Source organism: Poecilia formosa, unplaced genomic scaffold (assembly GCF_000485575.1).
Source record: "Poecilia formosa unplaced genomic scaffold, Poecilia_formosa-5.1.2 Scaffold233, whole genome shotgun sequence".
Lineage (NCBI taxonomy): Eukaryota > Metazoa > Chordata > Actinopteri > Cyprinodontiformes > Poeciliidae > Poecilia > Poecilia formosa.
Genome location: NW_006800172.1, coordinates 997,111 through 1,009,390, shown reverse-complemented (window position 1 = coordinate 1,009,390; position 12,280 = coordinate 997,111). Strand labels below are relative to the sequence as shown.

Below are 12,280 nucleotides of genomic sequence, written 5' to 3'. Positions count from 1 at the left end.
CCACCTTTCGCTCGCACGCAGCGCTCTGAGACATGCGCAGTGGTTTTCTCTCAGCGGCAGAAGATGTCTAATCGTCAGTAATAGAATAGCGCTGCATAAATCATAAGAAATCCGATGGCCACAGCTAACTCAGCAGCGCTTCGCTTTCACAGACGGTGAGGACTGTCATGGGGTCTGGTTGGTGGTGGTGAGAATGAACGCTGATGACCCAGGTAGTGATGAAGATGATGATGAATTTAATAAAGAGAGCTCAAACACAGTCCATAACAGGCGGCACGGCAGAGAGTTAGCACACAGCAACTGAAAGAGAGGACTGAAAACGAGAGCTGAACCAACACAGGTCTTTACAGTTCGACTGTGGTGGCAAGCAGACAAATGACATACGACGTACGACAAGGATCCGACAAGAGACAAAGACAACAGGTGGACTTAAATACATATGAGGGTAATCAGGTAACTAGACACACCCGGGAAGCAATCAACGAGAAAGACGCAGAAACAACAGAGACTCAGGACAGAAACTGAACACAGAAAAACCTTAAAATAAATACACAGAAACACGGATCATGACAGGGACAACGTCTAACTTTTTTCGTCACTCAGAAAAGAAGCTCATTAAAGGTAAGCTCCGTTGACGTGATGTTAGCAAAGCTATCTGTATATAGAGACACATAAGCATTTGTGATGAAAAAAAAGTCACTCACTGTGCTGAATTATTCTGCAGAGATGTTGACTGACTTGTCGCAAATATGGGACAACGCTGTGTCCAAAAGTCTGCAATATATTGATGCGACATTCAGGAACAGTACGATTCAAATGCTCGTTTCTTTACTTATTAGATAGGACTGGAGTTTCACTGAGAGCCGTTGTTCTATCAGATTACCATACATCAGAATAGCATACATGCAGTGAGTACCAGGCCTGCGCATTAAGAAGTCTGACCGTCAGAGGAGTTGTCAGTTCACCATATGCAACAAGTTATGATGAAAATAAGTCATTAAATTGTTTTCAATGATAACTTTATATATATACATGCGTTGTCGTGGTCTCAAAGTGTATTTAAAGCAAGGTCTGGCTGCAACTGCAGTCAACTACAACACACGCCTGTGTAAAACTTATTAACCTACTTAACCGCTAAGTCAGGATGCCATACAACTGTTTAGTAAAGTGTATGATGATCTACATCATGATTCTATTTTGCTAATTAAATAAAATTATATGGTAATGATGTGTCTGACAGATATAGCTGTGAGTTTGTGCTAAGCGTATGACGATCTGACAGCGTATGCTGACCTGACAGAACACTCTTCTTTGTTCTTGTAATCCTCTGCGTACACTGCAGTAGCTATCATTATTTTATTTAATTATGTACATTGATATTTTTTTAATTAACAAATAAATAAAACACAAGAACGAAAGAGCACACAGAGCATGCACATTGCTCTTTGATTGTTTTCGTTCAAAGTGGCAGCTGTAATGGTAGTCTGCCATGGTGTCAGACTACCTGGCTTCATGTAGCGGGAGAGCGGGTGAGAACAGTCACGGTGAGCGCCTTGTGTTTGGTTACTTCTTGCTTGTTGCTCCTTGGTCAGTGTTCATAGTTGAGCGTTATTTACCGTCAGGGCATTACCTCAATTGCTATGTATAATGGTGCAGACAGTGGTGGTTTCTGACATGAGCAACATGGACAAACACCCAGGGCGTTATCTTTTTAGGGATGGCACAAGACCACCGCAGATCGTAGCACAGAGATGGAAGCAAAGCAGGAGAAAGAGTTTGTTCTGCTTTTAATATTGGTTAAATTTATTAAGTATTTAATATCTAGGTGTTTTTATGGAAATATGGATCTTTCAGATCAATTTGAGAAGGAATTTTGATCATATTTCACATTTTATCGTATCATGTAGTGTGGGGCACTGGTCTTGGTCTTGACTCGGTCTCAACTTCCCTCGGTCTTGGTCTTGTCTTGGTCTCGGGTTAGGTGGTCTTGACCACAACACTGGTATTAACATATTGCTTTTCCCCAACAATACATTCTCAAGTGGGTTTGTCTGAAACCTTTTACTGTTTGGATATATCCAAAACATCGGTGTTGTCTCAAGTGTATCTTGTTGAAATTAGCAAAAACACTTATACAAGCTCCTTCTTCCAGGGTGTAGCAGGAATGTCTGGATAAGTTGCCTTCCTCGCTCAATTCTAAGTGTGTAGTGTTACTATTTTCAAGTGTTCAACAATTATTCCCTGCTGTAAACCATAATGGATTGAGTAGTAAAGGGAAAAGACCTGAATGGTACAATTATCTCATCTCAGAACTGTGTGCGTGTCGTTTCTCTCGTTTTATTTCTTTTATGCGTTCTGAATGATGTGCGTCAGACTTTTATCTCATTGTGCATGTTTACTGTACACTGTTGAAAAAGAATAAAACATTTCTATCAATGAGAAATTTCCTCACGGACAAAGAGCGGCTAAGTTGTGCTGCTTTGGTGATAATCACATCATGACAGACACCCAAGCGAAAGTAACAAGAGGATGATTAAAAACGTATTTTCCAGGGCAAAAGGGGATTTGCGTGCGTGCGTGTGTGTGTGTGTGTGTGTGTGTGCGTGTGTACCAGTGCAGACCCTACAGGCTTGGAAGCAGCCGCGGCTACAGATTTGCGCTGGCTCAGTTTCTGACGCTTTTTGGCTCGTCATTGCGGGTTTATGTAAGAGCTGACGCAGACAGACACTGTAAATGTGTCCCTGCCATGGATTATATGCATTTTCCCTCTTTCCCTCTCCCCTTCACCCTCCCCTCCCGTCATGCCCCTGCATTCTGCTCAATAAAGCAGCATCTACGGAGTGCTCTTGACGAAGCAGTGTAAACACCCATATGCACAGACAGCTCGCCCTGTCAGGAACAGCGGTGTATTTCTGTAACAGGCTGCATTTTATCTGACAATATTGGAAAAAGGGTGCATGAAACATAAGGCGTTATTTACACTGCTCTTCGCCTTCGCGGTGGGAATATGTCAGTTCAACCTGCGGATGTTTGCTGTGAGGAAAAATAATGCTGTTGCTTTGTATTGTAGGAATTGAATATTAAACTTTGCCTCGATGGATTTTATTTGGATTTTATGTGAGAGGCAAACATAAAGTGGTACATTTTTGTGAAATGGAAAGAAACACTTATTTTGCCAATACAACTCTAAAAAAAGTGTCTTCCATTCCATCAATTTGTCTTCCTCTTAATCTAAAATTTCTGAATAAATCCCAGGTAAAACAATTGCCATATTTTCTGGATCATAAATCATGTTGGAGTATGAAATGTCTAAAGCTGGCATGCTTTTAGACATTTTATACCCCAGCTTTCAGATTGTTGAACATCAATCTGAAATTGGAAAAATATGACTCAACAAACCTACCAAGACACGGCCATACACCTCAACTGCAAATGGAGCACTGAGCAGAAAACCCCATTTACCATAAATTGGTGCAAATTGGATTTATAAAAATAAAATTGTTTAATGGAAACAAGGTGATTTTGAAAAAACATGTTATTTGTTCAAATATTTTCACGTTAGGATGAGGTGGTTTTTCAGCCGTATCAAAATTGGTCTATGGCAAAACTGCAATGGAAACACATTTTACATCATCTTGGTTTATGTTCAGCAATAGCAGCAATGCTTGTGTCACTCCAATGCCTCAATAAGTCGTCAAAGTCTCCTCTGAAAGCTAATGGTATCGCTAGGTATCCCATCACCACCATGACTTTGACTCATCATGTAAACAAACTTATTCACCTTTGATTTTAATTTAATTTCGTATTTAAAGGAAACACCACAGTTGTGAATTGTATTTTTCGACATTAGCAGAACATCAAAAAAGTTTTGCGCACATTAGTAATGGACACTCTGCAAGAGAGGCAGCCAAACTCTGGCTTTTCTCCAAAAATCTGTCTTTCATTGAAAAGCGGCAAGTAGAAAGCTTGCCACTGTGATTTGGAATCACATTCAATCTGAATGACCTTGATATATTCTACAAAAAATGTGTAGAAACTTGTGTCTTTAGTTGAGCAATGCCCTTAAAAACATAGGCTCACAAGACTGGGAGCAGTACCTTCAGAGGAAGATGATTCTACAAAGTATTGACTCAGTTGGGTGAATACAAACGCATGCAACAGTTATTTATAAAAAATAAAAAAAAAAGAAAATTGGAAGAGTTTTGTTTTCTTTCCAGTTCTAACATGTGCTTAGTGCTGAACTACTTCAAGCACTCCCAGTAAAACACAAAGATGTCTGTGGTTGCACTGTGACAAAATGTTATGGATATACCTATTTAGTAATAGCATATTGCTTTTCTATTGTGCAGCATTTATGTTTTTGTGGCCAGTAAACGGTTAATAGCAGACAGCCTGTTTCCTATTTGGCACCACTCCTGCAACCATTTATCCGCTGGCCGAATGATATTGAACCATCCATTTAGTTTGGAAAGATAGCGGAGAGAGGGCATGCAATGTGTGGTGCTTGTCTGACCGTGTGTCTGCACACACTCGTGGTGTCTGCACGCACATGGAGGCAGCAGGTGGAACGACATGGACAGGGACAGGATAGGGGCTCAATCTGTGAGCCTAAATCAGGAGCGTGGAATTGACATGGCGGCAGTCCAGAAAAGACATTATAGGTCACTGACTGCATGGGTGATCACGTATAAGGTCGCCCTGATTGGCTGTCTGGCCGCTTGTTGAGCTTCTGGCCTGCTGACTTTGTTATGTAAAGTAACAAAAGCATTTATTTTTATGTATTAATAATTTGCTTTTTTATGTATTTCCCTGTCTTTACATGTTAAGATTACATTTATATTGTTATCAGATCATCTTTTCATAAGAATGGTTAAAATCATTTGTATTTTTTTTAAAATAAATTTAGAAAACTAATTTGATGTAAGACTTTTGCGTTCTTTTGGTTAAAAGTACAATAAATGCTGTAGCTAATTTACATGATCAAGACATCTTTTGTCTTAAAGTTCTTAACATTATATTGGAATTGTGGTGCTAATAGTGGCACCATCCAGGAGTAGCTAGGCTACATTAGCTCTGATTTGATCTTTCATGTTTTATAGTTAACTCGTTGCATGTTTGGATAATTGTTCCCTCTGGTTTGGAATCCTGAGCAGCTGAAAGTTTTTTTTCTTCTCTTTCTTTGTTTCAGACAGTTGTTATAATTCATAACCATAGCAACAAAGTAATCTTTTAGTTTAGATAGATCAAGAGAGGGGAAAAAGCTGATGAGCAATAGATGCCCCAAGTCGGCCAGTTGAACATCGATGACCCCTGATGTCAAAATTCTGACTCGGAAAGTTGGAGGCTTGTCTTCAGCTCTGATCTGACAAACAAATATGGCTGCCACTGTAATTAAAGTAAGTGTTAGCAGAAAACCATTTCCTTCTGATGGTTTAAATCTCGTTGGATCAGGTACTGTGGAGCTCATGTCAGAACATTTGCTAAGGTGATTGAACGTTCTAGATGTGGAGAAACACTTTCGGTTTGTTTGGCTGACTACTGTCAATTAGCAAATCATAACTGTTCTGCGAATTAAAACTGGAACACAGTTAAACTTTGAGATTCAACTTTTAAGGTAAATGGAACACCCCATTTCTCAAAACAAGACATCAAGACATTTGAATTCCTCAAAATTCAAATGTCTTGATGTTGGAGGTACTCCTAAATAAGTCAGTGCATTTAGGCCTAAAGAGCTGGTACTTCAGTGAATGCCGGCATTATGATGCCAGGTCTTCACGTACCTATAGAAGTGTTACAGTTGCACTATTTAATGTTGAAGTATCTGCAACAAGTAAAGATTTTACTTGCTGCCCCAAAAAAGTGGGGGCACAAGAGTGGTGGCTGTGTCCCAGAAGTCTTTTCCCAATGGGATGTTCCCAAATCAGCTCAGTGACTCTCAGCTCCTTTTTTTACCTCAACGTACCATTTCAAGGAACATTGATCCCATTCCACCCTAGTTGGTATTTCAACTAGATACCAAGATGCCTAAAACCTCTGATGAAGGGGAAAGACTGATCCCCAACCTGAGTTTTGTTCAGGTTGAGAATCTTTGGCTCATCCTCCACCCTTTGTAAACCAGCTGTTCTGAGATGCCATCAAGAGGAGTATGTCGTCCTGAGAAAGTGCAGGAAATGTTAAGTGTACCATTACATAACCGATCGATCTGATACTCAACATAATACAATCAGAAAAGTACCTCATATTTGTCAGTGGGTGGGATGTTGCCTATAAATAAGCATAAATGAGAGAGCGAGAACCAAAGGGAGTCATAACAAGGACTTGAAATAACTCATCGCTTTCAGAGTCACAAATAACTCTTTTGGTTCTTAGATAACAGTAATCCAGTTAAACACAGTTCCCAAACTGAAACAGCATCTCTTGAGTGGGAAATATGCCCTCCTCACTTAAATCACAACCCACACACTCATCTCTTGAAGCCTTTAAGCCGTCACTAAGTCAGCTCAAGTGTTTAGCTCGACTTTCAAATGCAGATTTGGGAGGGTAGACTATGGAGATGGGCGTGAAAGAATTGGCTTTTACGCAGATATGTTTTAATCAATCCCCGAGTCATTTGTCGCCATGCTGGACTTGAGGGTTTAGGCTGTAGCAATAATCCAATCCATGGGAAAACTTGTGTCCTCTGTCTGTACCCTCCTTCCTCCACCCACCATAGCTTTTGGATCAATGCCAACTTGCAGGCTGACTATAAAGGCTTTAATGTTCCAGTTAACTGCTGTTTGTTTTGGGGTGTGTGTATGAGAGTGTGAGGAGATTGGATGTTAAAGCAAATATTAGTTTGACAGAATATGCTTTGCCTGCCCTCTCAATGACGCACACAAACACGCTGAATGACATTAGCCATTGCTACACCCCGCCCCCTTGCATCTGGCGGTCTTGTTCCCTCCTAGAGTGGACAGAAGCAGTCTGGCATTTAGCCTGTCCTTTGATGGCCCGATCCAAACCACCACATTAAACAGCCATGAAAGCAAACAGGGGCCAGATGAGCAGAGGACAGATACTTTCTGGAAGCATTAACGACCCAATATCCCTGGCTGTTCATTTGAAACTACATCAGTTTAGTCAGTAAAGGGAAGTTGCGTGCCATGTTGTGTTTTTGTCTTTTTACTGTCCCCGTTCCGATCCTTTCTGCATCTTTCCATAGTTGTCCATCCATTTGCTCCTCCTGGGTGGATTAATGAACCGATGTGGAGTCCGTACCGAAGATTGCGCCTGTAGGAAGGAAGCCACATTGCATTTCTTCAGAGTGTCTTGTGTATTCTGGTGGCTTCCCGCTCAGTCCCAAAGGGGTTTTCTTGCTAAGATTAGTTTGGTCTTATTAGAGTGAACTTGGATCAGCGAGCTGCGAAGCTTCTTATAATACTTGCTCCGTCACACTCGCTTTAGTTGGCTCCTCCGTCATTTCTTCAGTGCCCTCGCTCCTCTTGTCTCTCCTCATCACTTTGCCATCCAGCACTGCCTCCCCCACATTTTCTCTGCCCTACTGATGGTTTGATTTGCTGCAGTAGGAGAAAGTTGCATGGATAATTCGCTCATCTGCAACGGGCGGTGTCTCATTGAAGATGAGCGGTTTTGCATCTGTTTGAAACTGCCTAAGCCCCTTCAGCCTTGTCTTCCTCCCTTCTCTGGGATTCTTTCTTCTGAGTGTTTTCAGTTATCTCCAGCCCTCCATACTTCTCTGCTGGGGTGCCATTTCTGCCCTCATTTCTCAACCCGCCTGTTGTGACACCACACAATCTGTCAATGCTGTCGTTGTTACTTTGGGGAGAAGAGATGGAAGTGTCGTCTTTGCCTTTTTTCTCTGTGATTGGACTACTACAAACATAGGGAAGGACATAGTGTGGCATAGTGATTTGGAAGCTATTGTTGGGTTTTTTCCAATGATAAAGGCTGGTAAATCTATTTTGCCAGTCATTGGCACACAAGAAACCAATTATTGAACATAATATTTACTATTCTTGTTGAGAAAACATTTGTACAATAGCTTTACAACAACTCACCTACTAAGTAGCTAGTGTGTTTGGTCACATATTACCAAGATAATTTTGAAAAGCAATTCAAAATTAGGCCTGACACAATAACAAATTTTCCTGAGCGATAAATAGTCCTAGAAGTTATTGCGATAAACAATAATATTGTTGTTTTGATACCATTTTCAAGTAATATAATGGAAATGACATAATAACTCAAAAACACATTCTGAAAGAGCAATAAACTTTAAATTCTAAAGAACATTTAACACTGGAACTGGAAGACATTTTAAATATAAACAACAACAACAAAAAACAAAATAGAAACAACAAATAAAGCTAATTACAAAGTCTCTGTAAACAAAATTGTCCTTCAAAAAAATTGGCTAGTTGAGACCAGCCCGACTTTTGTCATCCAGTTTTTGGTAGAAATAGACAAAAGAGAAAGGGAGAAAAATAATAAATTATGCAAATGGGAAGAAGCAATCAGGAAGTAGCAGCACAACATAAAAAAAAGTCTCTTGAAGCATATCTCTCTTCATATTTTCTGTCTTCTCCTGATGAAGGCCGAAGCAGCCGACCCTGATTTGTCTGCGTAAGATCTGTGAGAGCAGCCTCAGTCAGCTCAGATTGCCCATTGACTTTTTTTACAGGAGCGGTCAAGTGTTAGGTTATATCTAATGAATCGCTCAGCTTCACAGCATTTATAGTTAGCAGCTGAGCTGGGGCTCAGGGCTCTTTCACAGTCACTGTATTAACCTCTGACCCCATGTTCACAGTGCCGACATGCACTGATTGCACGGATAGCAGCACAAAGAGAAAATCTATTTATTTTTTTTTTGCCAGCAATGAAACACGGTGAGCAGATCTACATGAAATATCTTTAAAAATTCTACTTAACTTTACACTTATCGCCACGAACAAACTGGAAGTCGTTATAAACCTTTTAAAGAGACAGCAGTGTAGGCGGTGGTGCTACCTGACACACGACTACAAAGATTTCTGCAAATATGTGCTCAGTAATATATCTAGAAATCCAGAACTGTTTGAAAAAATATAAGATGCTTGTACCAAATATGTCAAAAATGTATATTTTTTTTCCTGTTTTGTTACCAGTTCTTCCCTTACGGCGACGCGTCCAAGTTCGCCCAGCACGCTTTCAGGACCTTCGACAAAAACGGCGACGGCACCATCGACTTCAGAGAGTTCATCTGCGCGCTGTCCATCACATCGCGAGGCAGCTTCGAGCAGAAACTCAACTGGGCCTTCAACATGTACGACTTGGACGGAGATGGCAAAATCACACGGGTGGAGATGCTGGAGATCATCGAGGTATCCCTGCACGAAAGAACCCAAAAACTCTGTCACATCTTAAACTGAGTTCACACACCCCCTGTTCTGGACAGGATATCGGTGCGCTACAGGATCTGGGGATGTTTTACTTGCAAAGATAAATAACTTGCTGGTTCTGCTAAAAAAGTGGAACCTTAAATGGTTGAATCTGAAAGAAAACAAAGTAACAAATTATAACTACAAATCCAATCTGCCAGATGTGTAAAATAATTTTGAACTTTCCTCTTTCTCGGGGTGACATGTTAGTTTTATCCACGTAGATTCACCAACCCTCTTTCTTTTTGCTTCTTTGCTTTTTCTTTTCCTCCCGGCAGGCGATCTACAAAATGGTCGGCACGGTGATCATGATGAAAATGAACGAAGACGGCCTGACGCCCGAGCAGAGGGTAGACAAGATCTTCTCCAAGATGGATAAGAACAACGACGACCAGATCACGCTGGAGGAGTTCAAAGAGGCGGCCAAGAGTGACCCGTCCATCGTACTACTGCTGCAGTGCGACCTCCAGAAATAGGCCAGGACGCGGCAGAGAGAGCGCCCCCACCAGCCGCCACGGACTGCACAGAAAGAATTTCATGTTCCATTCAGTTTGCAGCTATTTCCACTGAAAAAAAAGAGAAAAAATTATATGCTTGGACTACCTTTCAATGGATCTGCTTCTTGTGTTTGAAACACTCGTGTGCATGAGAATGTTATTTGCTATGAAACAAAAACATCGACACACAGCGGTGTGCAGGTGCACACCAACGCCACAAAACCAACACCTGCAAACACACACACACCCACACACATCTCTACATATAAACAACTTGCACAAATAACTATATATATATATGAAGAAATATAAATATGAATATATATTACAATTATTTATAGATCAACTGCCAAAATGTGAAGTGTGCAAAAGTATTTTCCATTCAGTTACATTCTACCAGAGCTTGCGCATCATGTGATGTGCTGACGTTGAATTTGCCGCTACTCTATTTATTGTTCCGAGTTTACTGATGCTAGCTGTGCGTGTTTCACCAAACCTGTCGACCGAACCGAACGCCTACAATGGCGTACCTTCTTCCAGTACCCCCACCCGTCTTTTCAAATATTAGCTCTAGACGAGGCGGATTGGCCCGAGTTTTCCCGCCGAAACGAGCCTGTACCGTCCACCAATACAGTCAGTGTTGTTCATTTGCATGCCTTTAGGTTCTGCCTTAAAAGTCGAATTTCCATCCGGCGATTGAAGACAGAAAGCCTTATCAACGCGACGCAGTGACTCTTGAGGGGAGACAGTTTTTTTTTGTTTGGTTGTTTTCATTTTTTCTTTTTCAAAATAAATCAGCCTGCTGTAAGTCCTCCTACGAGTATTCTTGTACGGGTTGTAAGCTCTGTGGTCCGTTGAGACCTTTTCTTTGGATTGCTTTTAACTGTGGGAGCATGTTTCCTTGTAGATTAGCTGTGCTATATGTTGCTAAGACCTAAATATCCCGTGCCCGATGTGTATTTGAGCACATTTATCTCGTTACAAGTTGGCCGACGCCGAGTGATGAGGACTGTCGTTTTGGACGAGAGCTAAACTAGCAGAACTCCGAGGTACACCCAATGAAGGCGACTGATTTAGGATTGAACCGGCTGGAGTTATATTAGGAAAACTACTCTGATTCAACTCTCTACTTATTTGTCACATTTAGTACATTTTGGCTCATAGGTTGCATATCGTTACAAGGAATTAAGAGTCTTTGAGTATTAAAGTAACCCAGAGGCGAGGTGTTTGTGGTGTTCCTAGAGGACAGCTCTTAAGGTCAAGATTTTCTGTTCAGTAGGTTTTTACAACTTGCCCTCTTCGGCCTCTCAAAGTATTTCTCTTTTACCAGTCAGTCTGATTTTTGTATGTTTTTTACTCCCTTTGTTTCATATGTTCTACACATCGAAGTCCAGTGAAGTAGTACCTCCCAACGGTGACATGACTAACTTTGCTTGGCCCCAGTATATTCCAGACTTTATGTATTTATTTAGTGGGATGACAGAAGAAAGAAGCAGATTTGGCAATAAAGATTTATCATGTTAGTCCATCTTCATCCCTTCAGCAGTGTGGATTGTAACCCTGGTAAAGTGTCTAATCTGAACATTTTAGGCCTGATGATGTTTCTAACTACGACCCTGTTACTGCTGAGAGGATACCAAGTCAAAGGAATGGCAACAGTGTAAAAATACAAAACAAAACAAAAAAAAGCTATTCTTTTGTAGCATGTATTGTGTCCCTGAAGACATGGCTGCACTACTCCCTGTGTTGTGATTTAATCTAATAAAATAAACTCTATGGGCAGTTGTCTGGTCTGATACCTCAACCAACCATCCTTTCAACCAACATTCACGGCTGAAATATTTGGAATTTCCAGGAATGGAAAAATGTGGAAAAATGTTTGATTTTTCCAGAATTTATCCATTTCTTACATGAGAAAAGCCTAGTAATGCTTAATAAATTCAACAGTTTCTACTTTGATGTATTTATTTTGTATGAACACTTATTCAGAAATTAAAAAAAAAAAAGTTCATTTTACGATTTACTTTGTAGACATCCTTAAATTTCGATTGAACTGCAAGCGTTTCTTAAACTGGATCTAAAACGCCAAACTAGCAATTAAGCTATTATTTTTTGAAGTCCAAGTGTCTCTAGAATTTGAACAAAAATGATTTATATACTGCAAAAATACCACATTTTTTTGTGGTTGGTGGACCTGTTGCTAATAAAATGTAACTATTCAAGAAGTACAGAAATATTTTACACTCAAATAGACATTAACAAATGCTAAATAAATTCCAAGCGAGCATTAGCTCAACGCTACTGTAAGCTAACTTTGAACATGAAATAGATATTTACAAATTTCAACTTTCACTGTTACCTGTCCCT

At 40.4% G+C, this 12,280-nt stretch overlaps 1 protein-coding gene across 2 annotated transcripts in view; it reads left to right on the top strand.

Moving 5' to 3' along the window:
* Positions 1–11,580, top strand: part of vsnl1a (visinin-like 1a) — a 33,355-nt gene extending 21,775 nt beyond the window's left edge. For both annotated transcript variants that reach the window (XM_016680121.1, XM_016680120.1), the window contains exons 3-4: positions 9,144–9,359; positions 9,695–11,580. In XM_016680121.1, the coding sequence (XP_016535607.1) occupies positions 9,144–9,359; positions 9,695–9,892 (414 nt within the window). In that variant the 3' untranslated portion in view covers positions 9,893–11,580. The remainder of the gene's footprint in view (positions 1–9,143; positions 9,360–9,694) is intronic.
* The last annotated feature ends 700 nt before the right edge of the window (positions 11,581–12,280 follow it).